Raw genomic sequence first — 18,999 nt, forward strand, 5'->3', positions numbered from 1 at the left:
ATACCACCCCATAGCTGAAGCTCTCTGAGCGATTACAAAGGTTGGAGTCCTTTCTGAGCCACTGCAGCTCCTTGGAGAATTATAGGCTTAAAGTAACTTTAATGGTGTTTTGCCTTGTTTAAGTACTGGAACACTGTCACTGGGCTCTTCTCTTCCCTGTTCCTTTGCTTGGTTCCCCTCCTGTCAGTAGATTACTGCGTGTGTTCAACAAAGCATGTGTGATGCATAGCTCATCGCCTCCTTGTTGTGCTTTCTCTGCTTGTTCCTGCTTTGGTTCCCTGTTAATATGAATATCACCAACTTTCCTAGCCAAACCCAACCCCCCATTTCCACAACTCTCTTCTGGAAATTCTCTTGGACCAGCAATTTTGCTGACCTTCAGTTTCATGCTTCAGCCAGCCCTTCCAGTGACAGAAGTGTTGGATTTGGCTATGAACTGTAGAAAAGCATGCTCAGTCACAAATCACTGATGGTCAGGGCTGCTTCATGTTACACATTTCCCTTGTCCTGGGTCTGTGCACAACTATTATGGCTGATGCATCCCCCTTCTCACTAGAGTGGTATCCTGGATGAAAAATAACCTGCCTTTAATGGAGTCTGTTGAGATTAAATGGCCATTGGGTCTTAATCCTCTGCTGTGAGATTAGGCCATCCTTTCATCTCGTCCTGTTCTCTTCTCTCCCCCACCCCACCCCTTAGTTTAGACTACAGGAGAGTAGGTATAGTGCAGAAAGCAAAGAGCTTGATATAGCTTGACCCAGCAACCTAAACTGCCCATTTTAGGAGATGGTAGGACATTTCTCTGACACATTCTCCTCCTCCACCACCTGCCCAGTTTCTCTGTGCTGCAAAAGGACACCAGGTGTGTGGGGAACCTGTGCATCCTCACTTGATGCTGCAGTTGTCAAGTAATGAACTTGCATGTATAAAGAGGGCCTTGATCATCCCTAAGTCCAGAGTTGGGAACCTTTTCTTTCTGTCCAGTTGTATGCTGGCGATGGCCAGAGTCATATGTGGGTGGGGCTACCCTTTCTCTCTCTTTCCACCCAGCAGGCTGCTGGGGGAGGGACAGGTGGCTCTTGCTAGAGGTTTGAATTGATCACTTAAAGAGGGTTCTCCCCAACACCCCATTCCCATCTGGCTTCACTTCCACCTGTCGCCCTCCTCCTCCTCCTCTCTCTCTTCCTCTGTGTCTTTGTGCTCATCCACCTGCATCAAATTGGGCTTTGGTCCACAGGTTGCCCACTCCATCCCTTGGTGCTATATTCTGCATCTGAATTGACCCACAACTGGAGACATTTAGAATAACCTCAAACCTCCTGTGTGACGACAAGTAGCTCTTGACCATTTCTTTTTGTGAGAGGTCCTAGGTCTTCTGCAGGTACATATGTTCTTTAAGCCTGGAAGACTCAGTGAGAAGGGCTCAAGTTAAAGGAAGCCAGATTCCAGCTGGACATCAGGAAAAACTTCCTGACTGTTAGAGCAGTGCGACGGTGGAATCAGTTACCTAGGGAGGTTGTGGGCTCTCCCACACTGGAGGCATTCAAGAGGCAGCTGGACAACCATCTGTCAGGGATGCTTTAGGGTGGATTCCTGCATTGAGCAGGGGGTTGGACTAGATGGCTTTGTAGGCCCCTTTCAACTCTGCTATTCTATGATTCTATAAGGCGCAGAGTATTTTACTCTGTTCCTTAAGGGCTACCTGTACCATCTTGCAAAACTTTTAGCATGAATATTAATTCCTCCTTGTCCAGCTCTACAATTCAGGCTTCATATGTACCACCAGAACCATACATACACAGGTCAGGAAGCAGTGCAGCCTCCTATCTCCCCCTTCCCTGCTAGTTCTCGTGCAGTTAAATTTGGTTCTTAGCTGGGAAACCAGTCAGTGGCTGCTACCTCACAGGCTTATCCGCATGTATATTTCAGAAAGAAGATTTGTATAAATATCAGCAAAGCCCATTAATAAGAACAAAACAAACAAAAGTGAACTCACACATTTATTTTATCCATTGAATACGCTCATCTCTCCAATAGACCCAGTGTTGTCTTTTTAAAGTACCATATTTTGATGCAGTTTATTGCACCTTTGCATAAATAACATAGCTATGAAAAGAAACAGGACAGGGTGTGACCCCCCTTTCAATTGAATATTAATGCAAATCAATTCTATTGCTAGGCTGGCTGGTATCCTCCCACTCCACCACCAACCCCACACCAGGGCTAAAGGATGCACATAGAACATGTAACTATTGCTGCTCCTGTTCATCTAGCAACTAAGTTCTCTTGCTCAATGTGTAGGCTTATAATAACTTAACCCCTTTCTGCAACCCAGTTCCATGCAATTCCTGTAACTGAGGCAGCTGGTAGTGGAGGGGAGAAATCTGCCCCCAAACCAAGTCAGTCGTGTGCCTCTGCAGCAAAAGTATGGGCTAGCATTCATCAATTCAAAGTGGTTCCTTGTCTTGCCTCCCACAGAACTGAGCTGTATGGTACTGAAAAGTTTACAGGACCCACCTTTTTTTTGGGGGGCGGGGGCTATGTTCATATATTAGGTACTTGGCTTAATACATAGTAATTCCTTAAATTAAGGGGAAACATCTGTTAGTGGGCTAAGCCTTCTTCTTCACAAGTACACACACCCCTGTAATCTGTGGCCATCACTGGCCTAATTCATTGCTTCTCCTCTTTGGTAGGAATGCGGCAATCTTATGCAAACATTCACATATTGTACATGTATATAGTTTCTGTCAAAAGACTACTAGGCTCATAAATAGCCACTCATCTGGCTGGCTGTGTCAAATTAGAATCTTCTCTGGGAGATCATTACAATAATTAGGTTCGTAAATTTCTTACAGAGGTATAGTATGAACAGCTTGATGAACAACTTTTGCCGATGTAGTTGTAAGGTTGTACTTGTGGATGCTTGTAATTAATTACAACCTGGGTTGTCAACTAGATGAAAGATTTTTCTTCATCTCTATTTGGTCTACCATTCGGTCACTTAACCGCCCAGAGAGCTTCGGCTATGGGGTGGCATATAAAAACGTAATAAATAATAATAATCAGTTCTGCTTAAGAAACACATGGAAAACCCACCTATAAAGGTTGGCCTTCTTGATGATCCTGAAGGCACAGGGTAGATTCACTTAAGTGTGAGAACGCAGCCTACTGCTTCTTGTTAGAAGAAAACGCAGCCTTTAATTATATCTTTTTCATCACACTTGTGGATACAAGATTGCGGAGTAATCTTGTATCCACATCCATGCCTCAAAAGTAAACAAATGTGCAATCCATCAGTATGGTGGAAACTCTCATTAAGTGCAGCCCTGCTTACAGTAATACTCTAAGTAACAGACCGGTGACACGCCATATCAAACACATTACTGAATGTACATTTCTCCTTACTGGAGAAACCACTTGGTAGTCAACCAAGCATGTAGTGTGTAAACCCAATTGGATAGTGCGGGCTGGAAATGAGGCACTTGAGATCTGGTAACACAGAGCCACCACGCTTCAGGCTGCAGATTTGTATGTTTGCCTTTGCACTACTGCTTTCTAGGTACAGGAAACTTCAGGGATGGTGGGGGCAGGAGAGTGAAACATGCAACCTCCCCCTACAGCCAGCAGTCCCAGCTGCAAATGCATCCCATGAACCCGCTGACCACTTGTCTCAACTCTTAAATCTTTTCCCATTGATGTCAAGTGGAGTTCAGATTTCTCCAGGGTGCCCTGTTTCAATGAAATACTACTTTGAGAGGCAGGCATACGTTTTTGCATGCTATAAACTATGGTCTATTCTTTGAACACTAATATGGTTGGTTGGTTGCCATACTTATCACCAGCCAGCCTCCATAGCCAATCGCTTTGCATCCTCATGCATTCACAAGTACTCCTCACATGGTTATGCATATTTATGCTATATCTGGAGTTGAGCTGTGCACCTCTCCCACCCAGTTCCCACTTGTCTTCAACACGGCTGCTCTTTCTGGACACTTCTGAAATGCTGCAGGGTGGGTTATGTGTACACACACACACACACACACACACACACACACACACCCCAGCCAGGGGTTGATATAATACTGATACTTTCCCATGTAAACACTAACTTGTGCAGCTACTTGCAAAACAAGGCCTATGAGTATGTTAACCTCACTTATTCAAAATCTGCAAACAAATTTTAATTTCCTCCTAATCTATACATTTTCTATTCTATACTATTCACTCTCTTTCTTTGTTGCTAAAGACACAAGAAAGCAGCTTTGAGGATTGAAGCATTTAAACATTTAGTGCAACTGATAAAACAACATAATAATGGGCTTTTTTAAAAAAGAAAAGCCTCATAATCCAGCTCTTGTGCAGTGGAGTCACTGGAGCAAAACTCAACAATAGTCTTAAATTAAATAGATACTTACACTATTTGTTTTATTTACTACAGTGTGAATTCCTTTAAGAGCGTATTTTATTTTTGACCATCACCCTACTCTCTACCCTTGCATCAGTCCAAATTTCAAATGTGTCAATTGAAAGAAAGAAAGAAAAACACCTTAATATTGCTAGCAGATCCTCAGCCCTTAATCGTCATCCCACCTACAAGTCTGAGGTATGGCTCTTGTGAACATCAAAGGATTTCGATTTGCCTGCAGAGTCCTGAAATTACAAGTATCCCAATGGACTTCCTATATAATAAGCACCATTGATTATGGACTGCATCACATGGGTACCTTCATCTGTAAAGATGAGTATATGGGGTCTGTGTTATTCTAAGAACGTAAGTGCCCTGCTGGATCAGCCAAGGGTCCATCTAGTCCAGCACACTGTTCACACAGTGGCTTACCAGGAACCCACAAGTAGGACACCAGTGCAACTGCACACTCTTGCCCAGGTTCTCCAGCAAATATGATTGATTGATTGATATATATATATATATATATATATATATATATATATATATATATATATATATTTATTTATTTTCTGTTGAAGGAAGCACAGGAAAGATCCAAGCTATGGGGGCTAGAGATATTTGCAGGGCTTACTGCTCAGCTAATACCACATCACACTGACATCTTTGTTCCTGTAATTGTGGGCTTCCCGGAGCCACGTGGCCGGTAGGAAATAAGCAGGACCTTTTTGCTGATCCAGCAGGGTTGTCCTTATGGGCGGCAGTCACAGCACCTAGTTTAGTTGTTTGTATTTAAAGCAGTAGTATCTAGCTTGCTCTGGCCACCAAGACAAGGTTGGTTTGGTAGCTCTTCTTCTTCTCCAGGATTATGTGGACTAGAACAGGAGTGGTCAACTTGTGGGCACTCTGAATATTGAACTGCATCTCCCATCATCCTTCACCATCAGCTAGGGCTGATGGGAGCTGCAGTCCGGCAACATCTGCAGCTCCACAAGTTGCCCACCCCAGAGTAACACGAGAGCGTGTTCAGAGGAGGGCAACCAGGATGATCAGGGGTCTGGAAACAAAGCCCTATGAGGAGAGACTGAAAGAACTGGGCATGTTTAGCCTGGAGAAGAGAAGATTGAGGGGAGACATGATAGCACTCTTCAAATACTTAAAAGGTTGTCACACAGAGGAAGGCCAGGATCTCTTCTCGATCCTCCCAGAGTGCAGGACATGGAATAACAGGCTCAAGTTAAAGGAAGCCAGATTCCAGCTGGACATCAGGAAAAACTTCCTGACTGTTAGAGCAGTACGACAATGGAACCAGTTGCCTGGTGAGGTTGTGGGCTCTCCCATACTAGAGGCCTTCAAGAGGCAGCTGGACAAGCATCTGTCGGGGATGCTTTAGGGTGGATTCCTGCATTGAGCAGGGGGTTGGACTCGATGGCCTTGTAGGCCCCTTCCAACTCTGCTATTCTACGATTCTATGATTCTATAAGCCAGGGTGTTGCAAGCCTTTCCAGAAGAAGGCCTGCTTTCTTCTACAGGATTCCAAAAATGAGCTGAGGAAGACTCAGTTAAGTAGGTTGCTTCGTTGGAAGGGCCTCGCCGGAATCTGAAAGTGAAATAAAACACACACACATACACACACACACACCATGGCCCTGGCTCTTCTAATGGCTGCTTCCGCGAGGGAACTGCTCAGAACACTCCAACTGCAAGAGACCCAGCAGAACTGCACTAGACAAACAAGGTAATTTTATGCAATATTTATAAATAAAGCACTCAATAGTACACAAACCACCATACCAATGTCATAGCAACTTTTTCAGTCTAGGGAGCCCTGGTATCCCTGTTTTGACTACACTAAAGTCTTCATCAGGAAATCATATAGAGAATTCTTAAGGTACATAACGTACTCTATCCCTAATCTATAAACACCATTGGCTATTTTGCCTTACTGATCAATACACCATCGAAAAAATTATCTATTCAGGAAGTGAAACAACCTTTCAATGATACTGGTTATTGGGGTTTGTTATTAGAGTGTTAATTGGTGTGATAGTTTGTTTACCATCAAGTGCTTTATTTGTAAAAATTGTATAAAATTATCTTATTGGTCTAGGGTGTTTCTGTTAGGTCTCTTGCACCTCGAGTGTTTGTTTTGAGCTGCTTCAGCAAGGGCACCTTTTAAAGAAGAAATGTAGGGGATCACCTACCACTACAGCAAAAAACACAGGTAAGTTCAGACAGTAAACTTGTTTTTAAATTACCAGGTAAGGTCAAACTCTGACCTCTGACTAAAGTGACCTGAAGTCACCCTTTCCAGACTTTACAACCCTCCTCCTCCATCTCCCAGTGTATAGGCCACACCCTAATGCATTGGTTGGCCTATCTCTCCTTCCCGTACCTGACTTTTCAGTACTGATTGTGCACAGTCTTACTGAGGTTCTCATTGCCATTTCTCATGGATTCTAAAAAGTCAAAATTTTGGTGCAAGAATAGAATTTGGTCCAGATTTTCAGGGGCAAGTACACCTCTCCGGTGCTCTAGGGCGCTTTCACTGGCAGCGAAGGCCTGATCTGGTGGCACAACCGTTGCTGGTATGGCCAGGTATTGCCTGGCTAATCTGGCTACAGAGGGGAAGCGGTGTTCATTGTTCTTCCACCAGTCCAAGGGATTAGTGCTACGCTTGCATAGAGGCTCCACAATGTAGTTCTCCAGCTGCTGATGGATCTCAGGCATACTCTCAGTCGGGTCCTTTCCCAAAAGGATGTCGTACATACTCTGGGACTGTCCACTTGGGCCCCTGTCCTTATGGGCAGAGAGCTGGCTGCCTGCTTCTCCAACCTCTGCTTTGTAATCAGAGTTTGGCACCCAGAACTGGGTTGATAGTGGGGACTGGTGGTTAAAGAACTGGGACAGCATGCTTTTAATTTTTTTGTGCAGCTCACTTCGCAGACTGGGGCTCAGGAACCTCATTTCCTTGAAACGTGGGTCTAAGAATGATGCAACCACTGCTGGGCTCTCCAGCAATTTCTCGTCGTCCAAGATGCCCCAGCGCTGTGTTAACTCCGACCTTATATTATTCACCACAGTCTTGATGATGCCACTGGCTTCTTCCGACTGCTGTCCAATGGCAGTGACAATGCCATGGATGCACGGCATGAGGGAGGAGATAGAGAAGTTCTGCTCCTCCCGCAAGAACGAGGTGGCGATCTTAAGTGTCCTCATGACAGGCACCAGATCCTGCAAGAGCTTCCACTGGTGGTCAGCCAAGTTCTGGACCACCATTGTTCCTTTCGGATGTTCCTCCAACACGGACATTATGGCCCACTTGAGGTCCAGCAGGCACTCACACATCTCGATGGTAGTTATCCACCGAGCACCCGTGTCCATCACCAATTTCAGCTTAGTCTTGTTGATGGCTTCCAGTTTGCTGTTCAGTGAGCAGGTGGCCTTAGCATCCTGCTGGAAGTAGCAGACGATGCTACGGGCGGCGCACAGGGCCTCTTGCACCTGCTCCACCTCAAGGCCTGCCTTGACACAAAGATGCAGCAAGTGGGCAGCGCAGCACAGGCTAGTCCAGCCATAGACACACTTGAGTTGTGACGAGTTGGCCTCCAAATCCTGTAGGCTGTCGTGCATCACGCAGAAGACAGACTTGTTGGATAACCCAAAGTCTGTCAGGACCGAGTACAGCCTGTCTCCCAAATTGCTGTCTGCCTTGTTCTCGTGCACTTGTTGGGTCTCCAAGATGCATCGTGCTCGCCGCCACTCCCGATCGATAAAGTTAGTCATGATTGTCAGGTATGTCTGGTTGGGCTGTGACAGCCAGAACTCGGCACAGATCACAATAGACTGGGCTGTTTGCAAGTAGTGTTCTAGGTGTTGCTTGACGACATTGTATCGGTGCCATAGCATGCTAGAGAGCTGCACTGGGGATGGAAGAACAAAACTAGGTTCGAGGTAGCCAATTAGAAGGCCAAAGCCTTTGTCCTTCACTACTGAGAGGGGATGGAGGTCCCGAAAAATCATTTCTAGCACAAGCTCCAGAATCACATCAGTCCTAGGTTCTGTGCAGGACACTGCATGGAACTGATTGTTGTTTTCAGGTGTCAGCTGCCGGGCCCTTTTTATTGCATTCTCCTGAGCCAGGTAATCTGGGTCTGAAACCTGGTCATCCTTCAGCTGAGATAGCAAGGTGTCACGAATACTGTGCTTCCTCACCAGATGTTCTCTCATGGTAGTGGTGCTGTTGTGGAAGGACAGCTGTTTCTTGCAGACGTTGCATTCGACGTAGGCGTCTCCCAATTTGGTGTAATAGTTCCACACCTTGGACTTGCGGCGGTCAACGTAGAGAGATGTGCTTGTCCCATCATGGCCGCTGCCCTTTTCGCGCCTCCTTTTGGTGCATGGACCCAGGTTGGCTGGCATGGGACAGGTGTTGAAGACCATTGATATTTCTTCTGCCAAAATGGAAGGGAAGAGAAAATAGTAATCCCCTGGATTGCCATGAACTCAATGCAGAAAATGACAGCAGATGGGTAAGACCAAATTGCCTTGTAATGAAGGACCGGAGAAGGAGAGCCAGGAGGAGGCACCATAATTGTGTTAGATCGGACTCCCACCTGCTTCCTTCTTCTTCTCCCTCTCCACCAATTATATTACAAACAATTGGGGTTTTGGATGTGTATTCAGATTTTCTTTCCTTGGCTCAGGCGGGATGGGCCTGGCATTGTCAGTATAAAATGTTGGCTTTTTATTCCATCTGTAATCTAGAAAGCTGAACACCCACCTTCAATAAACTGAAGACCGCAAGAGGACCCAAGCTAGATCAGGCCAAAAACCTATCCAGCCCAACATTCTCTTCCCACAATGCCCCACCAGAAATCTATAGGAAGCCCACAAGCAGGACAAGAGTGCAGGAGCACCCTCCCACCCATGCTCCCAAGCAACTGGTGCACATAGGCATACTGTCTCTGCTACTGGAGGTATTGTGACTAGTAGCTGTTGATCCCTAACTGACAGCCCTACAATGTAAGGGAACTTCCAGGAATTCTGTCTGATGGCCAAGGAAGGCATAATCCCAAATGTATACTTGCATATGTTACCCACTCCTGAATCTTTGGCATGAGCAGAGTATACACCTAAAAATGCCACCAAATCTGGAATAAGAATCCTTTTAAAAGCCTATCAAAAACAGTCCTGATTAAGGCAGCATTTGACCTGGAGAACAAGGCCTGAGCTCTAGAAAAGTGATTGTCAAAATGACAGCAGATTAGGCTAAACAGTTCTATGATGTGGCATTTAAACTTTGTGGGAAGTTATTGTCAAAGGCGTCTGTTTAGTAAAATTCCTAAGGGTTTTAGAAGCTCTGGTCAGGAAAGGAAAGTCTTGTGAGCAGAAAGGGACTGTGCAAACGGCATACATTGTCTAGATGTTAATAAATGCTGTTCAGTAACTCTAGAAAATGGTAATGGTCTCTGTGCAAGAGAGCATCTAATGCTGTAACTGCAACAGAAGAGTGCTCGTGCACGGTTGAGCAGGAAGCATGCAGAGGTAGTAGGTGGGTGGGTCAGCATCAAACAGAACCAGTGAGGTGTAGCGGTTAGAGTGTTGGACTGGGAGCTCACTGGGTGACTTTGGGCCTGTCACATACTCTCAGCCCAGCCTACTTCACAGGATTGTTGTTGTGAGGATAGAAATGGAGAGGAGGAGGAGGAGGATGTACGCTGCCTTGGGTTCCTTGGAGGAAAAAAGGCGGGATATAAATTGAATGAATGAACCCTGTTTCATAATTCCAGAAGGTCTACGACTGGTGCCTGCGAAGGACAGGGGTGCAAATCCGTTCCTTTAACTCTGCTGTTGCTGTGGGGTTGTACGATCTGCCCCTGGGTATGATCTGTGGTCTGTTGTTCAAACCGGCTGTGCCAGGCTTTAGTGGCTGCCAGCCAAGGTCATCCCTGCCTCGAGCCAGTCCAACGCCCACCGGCACCTGGAGATTATCAGGGCGGTGGACAAACTAACAGGATTTAGCTGTGGGAAAAAGAGGGGCCTGGCCCCTATGGGAGGGGGGTGGGCTATAGCCCAGAAACGGCACTTGTTGGTCTCCCTAAGTCATGGGACGGGGGTCCCAATAAGAGATAAAAAGCTCTATGGAGAAGATCTTCCATCTTCCTTAGAGGTGCGTACGTATGTCAAGTGGGAAGGTCAGGTCCGTGGCAACCACGGAGGTTGCCCGGAGTTAGAAAGTTTTTTTTAATGTTTTAACGTGTGCAGGTATTCTGGAGAAGGCCAGCCGGATTTCGGCTGGGTGTGGGGTCATATGAATGCTTCTTGGGGTAATGGCTAAGTATTAGAGCTTTCCCTCACCTTCTTTCCTCACTCCTCCTTTTCCACATGCCCTCTTCCTTCCCCCTCCCTTATTCTCCCCTTTCCCATTTTACTCCTCTGCTGAGGGAACTGCACTGGCTGCCTATTCGCTACCGGGCCAGGTTTAAGGTTCTTGTACTTGTGTACAAAGCCCTAAACAACTTGGGACCAGGATACCTGAGAGAGCGCCTTCTCCCTTACCAACCTGCCCGGTCACTGAGGTCATCCGAGGGCCTGCTCCTGGTGGTTCCACCTAGATCCGTCCTCCGATTGGAATCCACCAGGGGAAGAGCCTTCAGCGTGGTGGCCCCCCTCCTGTGGAATTCCCTGCCTCTGGAGGTCAGGCAGGCTCCGACCTTAAACTCCTTTCGGCGCCTCCTGAAAACATCTTTATTCCAAGAAGCCTTTCTTTAACATGCAGCCTTGGATTTCTGATTTTTGCTTCTTTTTAAATTTTGTTTTAACTGTTTTATTCTGTTTTTATTTTCATTTTACCTTGTACACCGCTCCGAAATTTTTCAATGGGGAGCGGAAGGGGCTGTTTTACGACCAAGGCCTTACGTGGTAGTTTTAGTGAGTGCAATAAAGTTGCTTTGGGCCCTAAATGTGTGTCTGTGGTTTATTCCTGTGAACATCTGGCTTGTCCCGGTTGCGGGCAGGGAAGTGGGTTACTTGGGAGTTTAGGACATTTGGTCCAGGAGCCTACCTTGCAGGGTTGTCAGGTGGACCCTGGCTTCCTTTACAGTGCCATGAGGAAAATGTCACATCATAAAGGACTACAATGAAGAGGTACCAACGGAGAAGTTTGTACACAGGTGAAACTTAAAAGCTTCATGCAGGAGAATTAGAACAAGGTCCTAGTTGGATCCCTACAAGTGAGCTCTCATCCACACCCTTGTCTGCAATTCTACAAGTCCAGCAATACCACACATCTGTTTGCAAGCTTTTCTCTCCAGTAAATTGCCTAAAAATGTAGTTTTTGGCCAGGTGTAAACCGGAATATGCCACCAGTTTCTACATTGGGCAGCCAGCATTCTAGACACAAATGTCCCTAGAAGAAGGAGGGGAGGAAGGAAACAACCGTACCTTGTACTGTCTGAGGGTAGGATGGCGTGAGTATAGGGAGAGTTTGCACTTCTATGATCTCTTCCTTGGGCTGAGCATCCCCGTCGTGATCCTCAAGCTTGACGCATTTCTGCAAGAACTCGCTGACCCTTTTGGCGCTCACATCTTCCATTTCAGTCTTGGTGTGAGGGAGTCAAGGGGAAGAAACGGAGCGAGAATTACCAAGGTGCAACAGCAACCAGAGACTGCAGATCCACACACACTCCTCCACAGAGCAGCCTCTGCCCTACCATGGGTGAATTTACCTTCACTTCGGCACATACTTCCATTGAAATCACCGGCTTTCCTCACAGGAGAAGGAGGGTGGAAAATTAAGTCTTTGCAAGATCAGGGCCTTTAGGCAATAGAAATAAGGAGTCAAGAGCAAGGCAGCCAAATTCTTAGTTTACATGCATTTTTAAAGCTTCTGCTTAAGATCCAATCTAGATGTTTCGAATTACATGACCTAAAATACATGAATAGTATTTTAAGCTGTCTTGTGAGGGCAGCGCACCCTGAAAAGTGGGTTAAAAATATAATAATAATAATAATAATAATAATAATAATAATAATAGCAGCCTCCCTTTTCAGTAGAGCCTCCTGTGGCGCAGTGTGATAAGCAGCAGTTACTGCAGCCAAAACTCTCCCCACGGCCTGAGTTCGATCCTAGCGGAAGCTGGTTCTCAGGCAGCCAACTCAGGTCGACTCAGCCTTCCAGCCTTCTGAGGTCGGTAAAATGAATACCCAGCTAGCTGGGGGAAAGGTAACCACGACTGGGGAAGGCAACGGCAAACCACCCTGCAAGAAAACGTCAGCAAAAGCAGGCATCCCTCTAGGAGTCAGTAATGACTCAAGTGCTTGCACGAGAGGTTCCTTTCCTTTCCCGTAACCAAAGAATTGAACTACCCATGTCCTTCAACCACTCCCACAAAGTGCAGAATAACTATACATGTTTGGAGGACTCTGTGCCCCTGAAGGTTACTGCCCTTCTCCATCAGTCCAGTATAAATTGGTTGTGCTTTAAAGTAATATTAACAAGACAACGGAGCAGTGCCAGAAATTCTATAAATACCTTACAATCACATTAAAAAATGCCTTGCAAACACCTTTCAGCAGCCTACGATTCAGCTAAACAGTAAGTCGTCCCCAGATGCTCTGGAGAAGGCATAGTTGCTTTGCCTTTCAAATATCCCTGATGTTTGGGTTCCAGAAAGGTAAGCGGCCCTTAGCAAAACCTCAAAGCCTCATGGATTTATTGTGGCATAAGCTTCCTTCGTCCGATTTCTCAGAGGCAACCTCACTTTCAGCTATTTTTGCTAAGCTATTGCTTTTTCCTTGAATTACCGCTGCCGAGTCTTCAGTTCTCACCATCTGCTCTTGTTTTTGTTCTTTTCTGGATTTGCCTTCAGCTGGTGCACCCAGCCAGCCAGCGCGAGTCACAGCATCCGCTCGAGAAGCAGGGAACATAGGAAGCTGCTGCGCATAGAGTCAGACCATTGATCCATCTAGCCTGATGTCGTCACACAAGAAGCTCCGAGGCACGGCTGGGAAAAAGCAGCTCTCCACAACTTCAGACAGGGCGTTTCCCCAGCCCTACCTTGGAGCTTGTGCACTCAAGCATTTACTGTACTACTGAGCAGCTTTTCCCTCAGACCATCCAAGCACCTGGATGTAGTTACTCCCTACTTGTGCCAAATGGATCAATACCTGTAGTTTTGCATGTCATCACAGACCTCGTGTGGGCAGAGCAGTGGCATACAAGTACAGGACAGTTCTGCTTAAGGTGAATAAGCCACAAACCTATTACTATGCCCTTGTTTATAGTGGCGTTCAGTGGCTTCTGGTTTCCAGCAACAACCTACAAACACTGCATTTATGATGTCCAAACCCGGGCACTTTGAGTTATTCATGGGTTAAACAACCCAGAGTTAACCTATGGTTCATTCTTGGATCAATGTGGTTTATCAATGTTATTTTCTTTCGGCATGGTACCCAGTAGCAGCAGCACCATTCTCTGGCTCGTTCATTACTGCTGGGACAGATTAGCATCTAGCCTTTCGCTTTTTCTAAAGGATTAGAAGCAAAATAACTTTCCACCATGATTTTCCTCCAGTCAGAAATAATTTCAGGGACAAAAATAGCAAATAGCTTAAGGTTCTAGTCCTAGAGGCACACTAAGGTGTGAGCACCATTGAACACAGCGGGACTAGAGGACACTTGCATAGGAATGCTCTGTAAATATGTTAAACCATGTTCACTAGCTATTTAAAAATGTTAATATGATTTTCATGCAGCAGGAGCTGATATTTTTATTGCGGCTCAATAAGTTGCACTTCCTTAACTTAAAAGGAAACAGAATTCTACACACACACTAGAGCCATTTCAAAGGCTCTGTGCAAGTATGGGAGATCAAATGCAAACATGGCAATTTGGAGTTTTTCTACATGGAGCTAATATTGTGCGCTTGTAATTCCTCACTTTACATGGCTTTAGGATCCTCCAGGTCCTCTCCCTTGCTTTGCAACCATTCTTACATTTTATTTCCTGATGAGGGAAGTCTAGTATTTTTCTTAATGGCATTACAGAAGTTGTGTGTATTTGCACAATTGTGCTATACCATAGCACAGCCACCTCTGTAATGGAACCTATGGAAAGGAAGAGACTCCCCCTACTTCCCTCCCTCTACTCAGGAAAAATCACATATAAAGGAGCTGATCTGAATCTGCAAAGGACCTGGAAACGGAAGTGCAGGTTAAAAGCCTCATGTAGAAAAGACCTCAGTGCATGTCAAAAGCTTCCCCATTTACTATAATGGTAGCAATATCACCCTGTGCAAACATCTCCATTGGGTGGGCAGCGCCGCCTCAGTCTTGCAATGAACCTGGGTGGGCTGGGGGCTGTTTGCACACAGCTCCGAGTGGTAGTACTAGGAGCCCTCCTTGGGGAAAGAACCCAAGATGGTCAATTCGTCAATTAACTGTATGGCATTTAACTAGTTAATTCATTGATTGATAAAGGTTAAGCACATCATCTCTCTCAATAGAGGTGGCTGTTTTGGTTTTTTAAAGACTCCAAAGAAGAAGGAGATTGTTACCACCCTTTGCATAACAAAGAAAATGTCATCTATATTATTATTATTTCTATATTATATCTATATTATTATTATTTCTATATTATTATTCAACAACATTGAATACAAAAATATAAAATACATAAAACTGATTAAAAACATAAAACCAATTCATTATTAAAATCCTAAAACCTTTTAAGACATTTTAAAATTCGACTGGGTAGGCCTGCCGGAAGAGACCAGTCTTTATAGCATTTTTAAATTCAGAAAAACTGTTAAGTTGACCATTCCACAGTCTGGGAGCAGCAGAAGAGAAGGTCCTCTGGGTATTTTTGGCTGACTGTAGTAAATTCTTCCCAGAGGACCTGAGTGTGCGGGAAGGATTGTACGGGAGATGACGATCCCGCAGGTAACCTGGACCCAAACCATGTAGGGCTTTAAAGGTAATAACCAACACTTTATACTTTGCCCGGAAACTAATTGGCAGCCAGTGAAGTGATTTTAAAGTTGGTGTAATATGGTTACTCCTGGGTGACCAACCTTCCTAGCTTCATGTCTTTAAATAGCTATTTAGAGTGGATGTTGGTGTCTCCAATTTCAGTGGGATTGTGAAATCATTCTAGGCTGCAGACAGAGCTCAATCTGAGATGCTGAACCCAGTTGGGGCAAGGTTCTGCACCTTGGACAGCTCCTTTGGATTTCTGGCTGGTTCTGACTGAAACCCAGAATAGATTCACAGCCCCATCGAAATCAGAGCCAACAGCCTCCACTGGCTATTGATGACAACAGAAATTGGCAGTCTTACCGTTCTTGTTCTCTCGATCTCATGCAATATTCTTTGGCCGTGACTTTTAATTAAAAGACTCCAGCTTCTCAGCTGGGGTGTAGTGAGGAGACAGATGTTACTCATTTGCAAGATCCACAGCATCAAATACCCCTTCACAAGGCGCGGATGTGGTCAAGATATACAGAGTTTTCTCTTTCCCAATGCTCCACAATACCTTTTTTCCATTTTAATGGGGGAAAAAAGGATGTTCTACATAGTTTGCGAATTTTATGATTAATTAGCGTAGGGTGTATATACACACACATACACATTGGAAGATTTAATTAATCACGCTGTTTACTCAAAGTTTGCAGCCTTATATTTAACGTTACGTAGAATCAACTGTGCCATCATCCGTTCCTAGATATTCCAGGAATGTGAGCTGTCAAAAAGAAGAAGCTAAAGGACACATAGGATTACGAAAGGGAGCCATTCGAGAGGCAAACACCTACCTATTATATCTTTATCGATATCTATATGCACACAAGGGAAAAATCTAGCTTAGAATTGGTGTGCCATTGATTTATCCGTTCGGTTTACTGATTTCTCCCATGACATCAAATTCATTCTGCAAAATATTCAGGAAGGCACAGAAAGGGCAAGGGATACCACAGAAGCAAGCGCTTAACAGAAAAAGACGCTGCAAAATGCACAGGGGAGATGCAATTTCATGCTGTTGCGGGGTGAGGGGAATGCTTTTCAGCTCCTCTAAAGGCCCAAACAGTCCTGTCGCAACCCAGCCACACGCAGAGAGAATCGATTAGACGGGAAGGCCACGTTCTCATCTTTTGCAGGTGGATTTTTCTTTAGAATGCTTTTAAAACCCACATGCAACTCCCAAACATTGCAACTAAGCGCACAGGTGGAAGCAAAAGTTTCCAGGAAAGGGGGTGGACAAATTAGAGCAGCAAACAGGTGCAATTGGTTTCCACCGGTCTCTATATGTAGATATATGCTCATTCATATACTCACTCCTTTGTTATCCTGAGCATAGCGCTGCCTCCGCTGTTTGCAGTCTCACAGCTTCTGGTGCAGCAAAATGGGATTACAGGCTAACCTTTCATCTGGAAGTGATTCCTTTAGGGCTCCTCTGAAAAGTTCACAGCAGGATGAAAAGCGTCCCTGCTGGACTGCAACATAATTCCCAAGAGGCCATGGGAGCAAAGAACAGTTCATACTTTAAATGTTGTGGTTTGGAAGCCTGCACAATACATGCAATTCACCACACTCACTCACAGGGGTGGCCAGCAGCACTTTTCACCAGTTGATGTGACATCGTAGCAATTATTATTCATCTATAAAGTGCCTAAAACTTACTAAGGCTTGAACAGAGATTAAAAACCAAGGCTGCGCAATCCTATACAACCTTAACTAATTGAACTCAGCTCCCAAGCAATTCGGCTAATTGAACCCCTAAGTAAACATACACAGGATTGCACTGCAAAACAGTCTCTGCCTACAGGTTCACACTACAAAAGGAAACGGGAGGAAAAAAGAAAAGCAAAGGAATAAAGGCATCAATGCTTAAAACTATATAATCTCAGAAACCATATAGTGTGATATCTGTATTAGGGCCAATTCAAACATCACACACACACCCCAAGATATGCAAGCTTTTGAGATGGCCAGATCTTTTCATCAGGCAAGATGTTACAAAGAATAAAGTTGGTGAGGTAGGGAGAAATAGGAGGAGGAAAACGTGGTAACGGGATGTTGTAGTCAGGATGTCTGCATAGCCGGAGTGGTGTAGTGAAACCAGGTCTCACGGCTACCTCTGTTAAAAACAGCTTTTTGTTCATGCTCATAATCTCTACAATCAACACACAACACTCTTTTAAGTGTATAGTGCTTACGAAGATTCCAGACATTAAAGGCCCACAAACAGCAGGTAAAACATTTAGGAAAAAAGCTGGGTAGTCAAATATAAACAATGTCTACTACTCCATGTACATAGGATGCATAGGTCTTCTGTGCAGGGATTGTGTGAACATGCAAAGCAGACCTTAAATCTTTTCCACAATGTTTCCCTCTACAGATTCCCTTGTCACAAGTAATTTCCTGGCGATATGCTGGGTTCCTCTGGCAAGGTCTCCCTGACCTCTGCTGATTTCTGTTTCATGTGGGGATGCTAACATGACATTCACTGCTATAGCAAGCGAGAGCTACAGCAGCTGAAAAATGCCAGCGTGAATTAAAGGTGCCTGGTCCATTCTGTCACGATCCAATCCTATAATCCATCTAGCAGGATTGTGCTCTTAGGCTGCAACCCCCTCCACACTTACTTGGGAGTAAATCTCATTAAATACAGCGGAGCTTACTTCTCCCAATGCACTCACACTTTTACAGTACAATCCTATGCATGTCTGCTCAGAAGTAGCTCCTATGAGTTCAGCTGGGCTTACTCTTAGGTAATTCTCGATAGGATTACAGCCTAAATTAATTTATATCCCACCCTTCTAATGCCTGCACCTGTCTTAGGGCAGCTTACATTTAAAACTAATTATAAAATGCATTACCATTTCTATCTACATGTAGAATGGAAGGCTTGCTTAATTTCCAGGGTTCAAGAGTTACCTTCTTAGGACATTCGGGTGGGAATCACACCCCCTCTTGTTGTTAACAGCCCTGCAAGGTAGAGAGATGCCATTTCCCTACCTTTCCCCCACCCACATTTTTAAAAACTCATTGCCAGCCAAAAACAACAACCCCAAACCAGTAACTAGTATACCACATGGAAAGATTCATTTTAAATTAATAAAACATTTCATTAAATTATCATGTAATACAAATTCAAACAAATAAGGAAATACAGCTTACTATTTGACAGCAAAGTTCATTAATGATTGAATTAAATTCCAGGCATTTATCTAAAGGAGAACTTTTATATAGTTCTATTTGAAGTATGTGGCATTCTTTCAACAGCCCCATTGCTGATGTAATCCAGAAAGCAATACCTGGTACAGGTAAAAGTGTCTGACTCTTGTTGCTTTCTAAGTATTCTAACCTTGCTGGTAAGATTTTCAGCCACAGCAATTGATAATAAATGACTGTAGCACAGATCTAGGGTTAGAAGCTTTTCACTTTTTCCAATTAGTTGCTATCACCTGTTGAGCATTACCTATCATAAAAGTAACTGGTTTTATTTTAAAATGATTTGTTTTGCCCCATGAAAAAGTAAAGTAAAGCTAGCTTAGGATCCAGCTGTATCTGATATTTCTTCTTCTTACACTC

General features: G+C 44.6%; 1 protein-coding gene across 2 annotated transcripts; it reads right to left on the reverse strand.

Moving 5' to 3' along the window:
* Positions 1-5,742: 5,742 nt before the first annotated feature.
* Positions 5,743-16,799, reverse strand: LOC134408106 (E3 SUMO-protein ligase ZBED1-like). 2 transcript variants are annotated; one of them, XM_063140202.1, is made up of 4 exons: positions 16,741-16,789; positions 12,139-12,227; positions 11,855-12,011; positions 5,743-8,862 (listed from the first exon to the last, which is right to left on the reverse strand). In XM_063140202.1, the coding sequence occupies exons 2-4, from the start codon at positions 12,160-12,162 to the stop codon at positions 6,812-6,814; spliced, it is 2,232 nt and encodes a 743-aa protein (XP_062996272.1). In that variant the 5' UTR covers positions 12,163-12,227; positions 16,741-16,789; the 3' UTR covers positions 5,743-6,811. The 2 variants fall into 2 exon arrangements, with proteins under 2 accessions (XP_062996272.1, XP_062996274.1); XM_063140204.1 differs by lacking the exon at positions 12,139-12,227 and having other exon boundaries at positions 16,741-16,799.
* Positions 16,800-18,999: the final 2,200 nt, after the last annotated feature.

Source organism: Elgaria multicarinata, chromosome 13 (genome assembly GCF_023053635.1).
Source record: "Elgaria multicarinata webbii isolate HBS135686 ecotype San Diego chromosome 13, rElgMul1.1.pri, whole genome shotgun sequence".
In the NCBI taxonomy this organism is placed as follows: domain Eukaryota; kingdom Metazoa; phylum Chordata; class Lepidosauria; order Squamata; family Anguidae; genus Elgaria; species Elgaria multicarinata.

Coding starts and splice junctions, on each gene's coding strand:
- LOC134408106 (XM_063140202.1), bottom strand. CDS start 12,162: ATGGAAGTATGTGCCGAAGTGAAG. Junction 12,012..12,138: donor AAGTATGTGCCGAAGTGAAG/GTAAATTCACCC, acceptor CCTCACACCAAG/ACTGAAATGGAAGATGTGAG. Junction 8,863..11,854: donor CTACCCTCAGACAGTACAAG/GTACGGTTGTTT, acceptor CCATTTTGGCAG/AAGAAATATCAATGGTCTTC.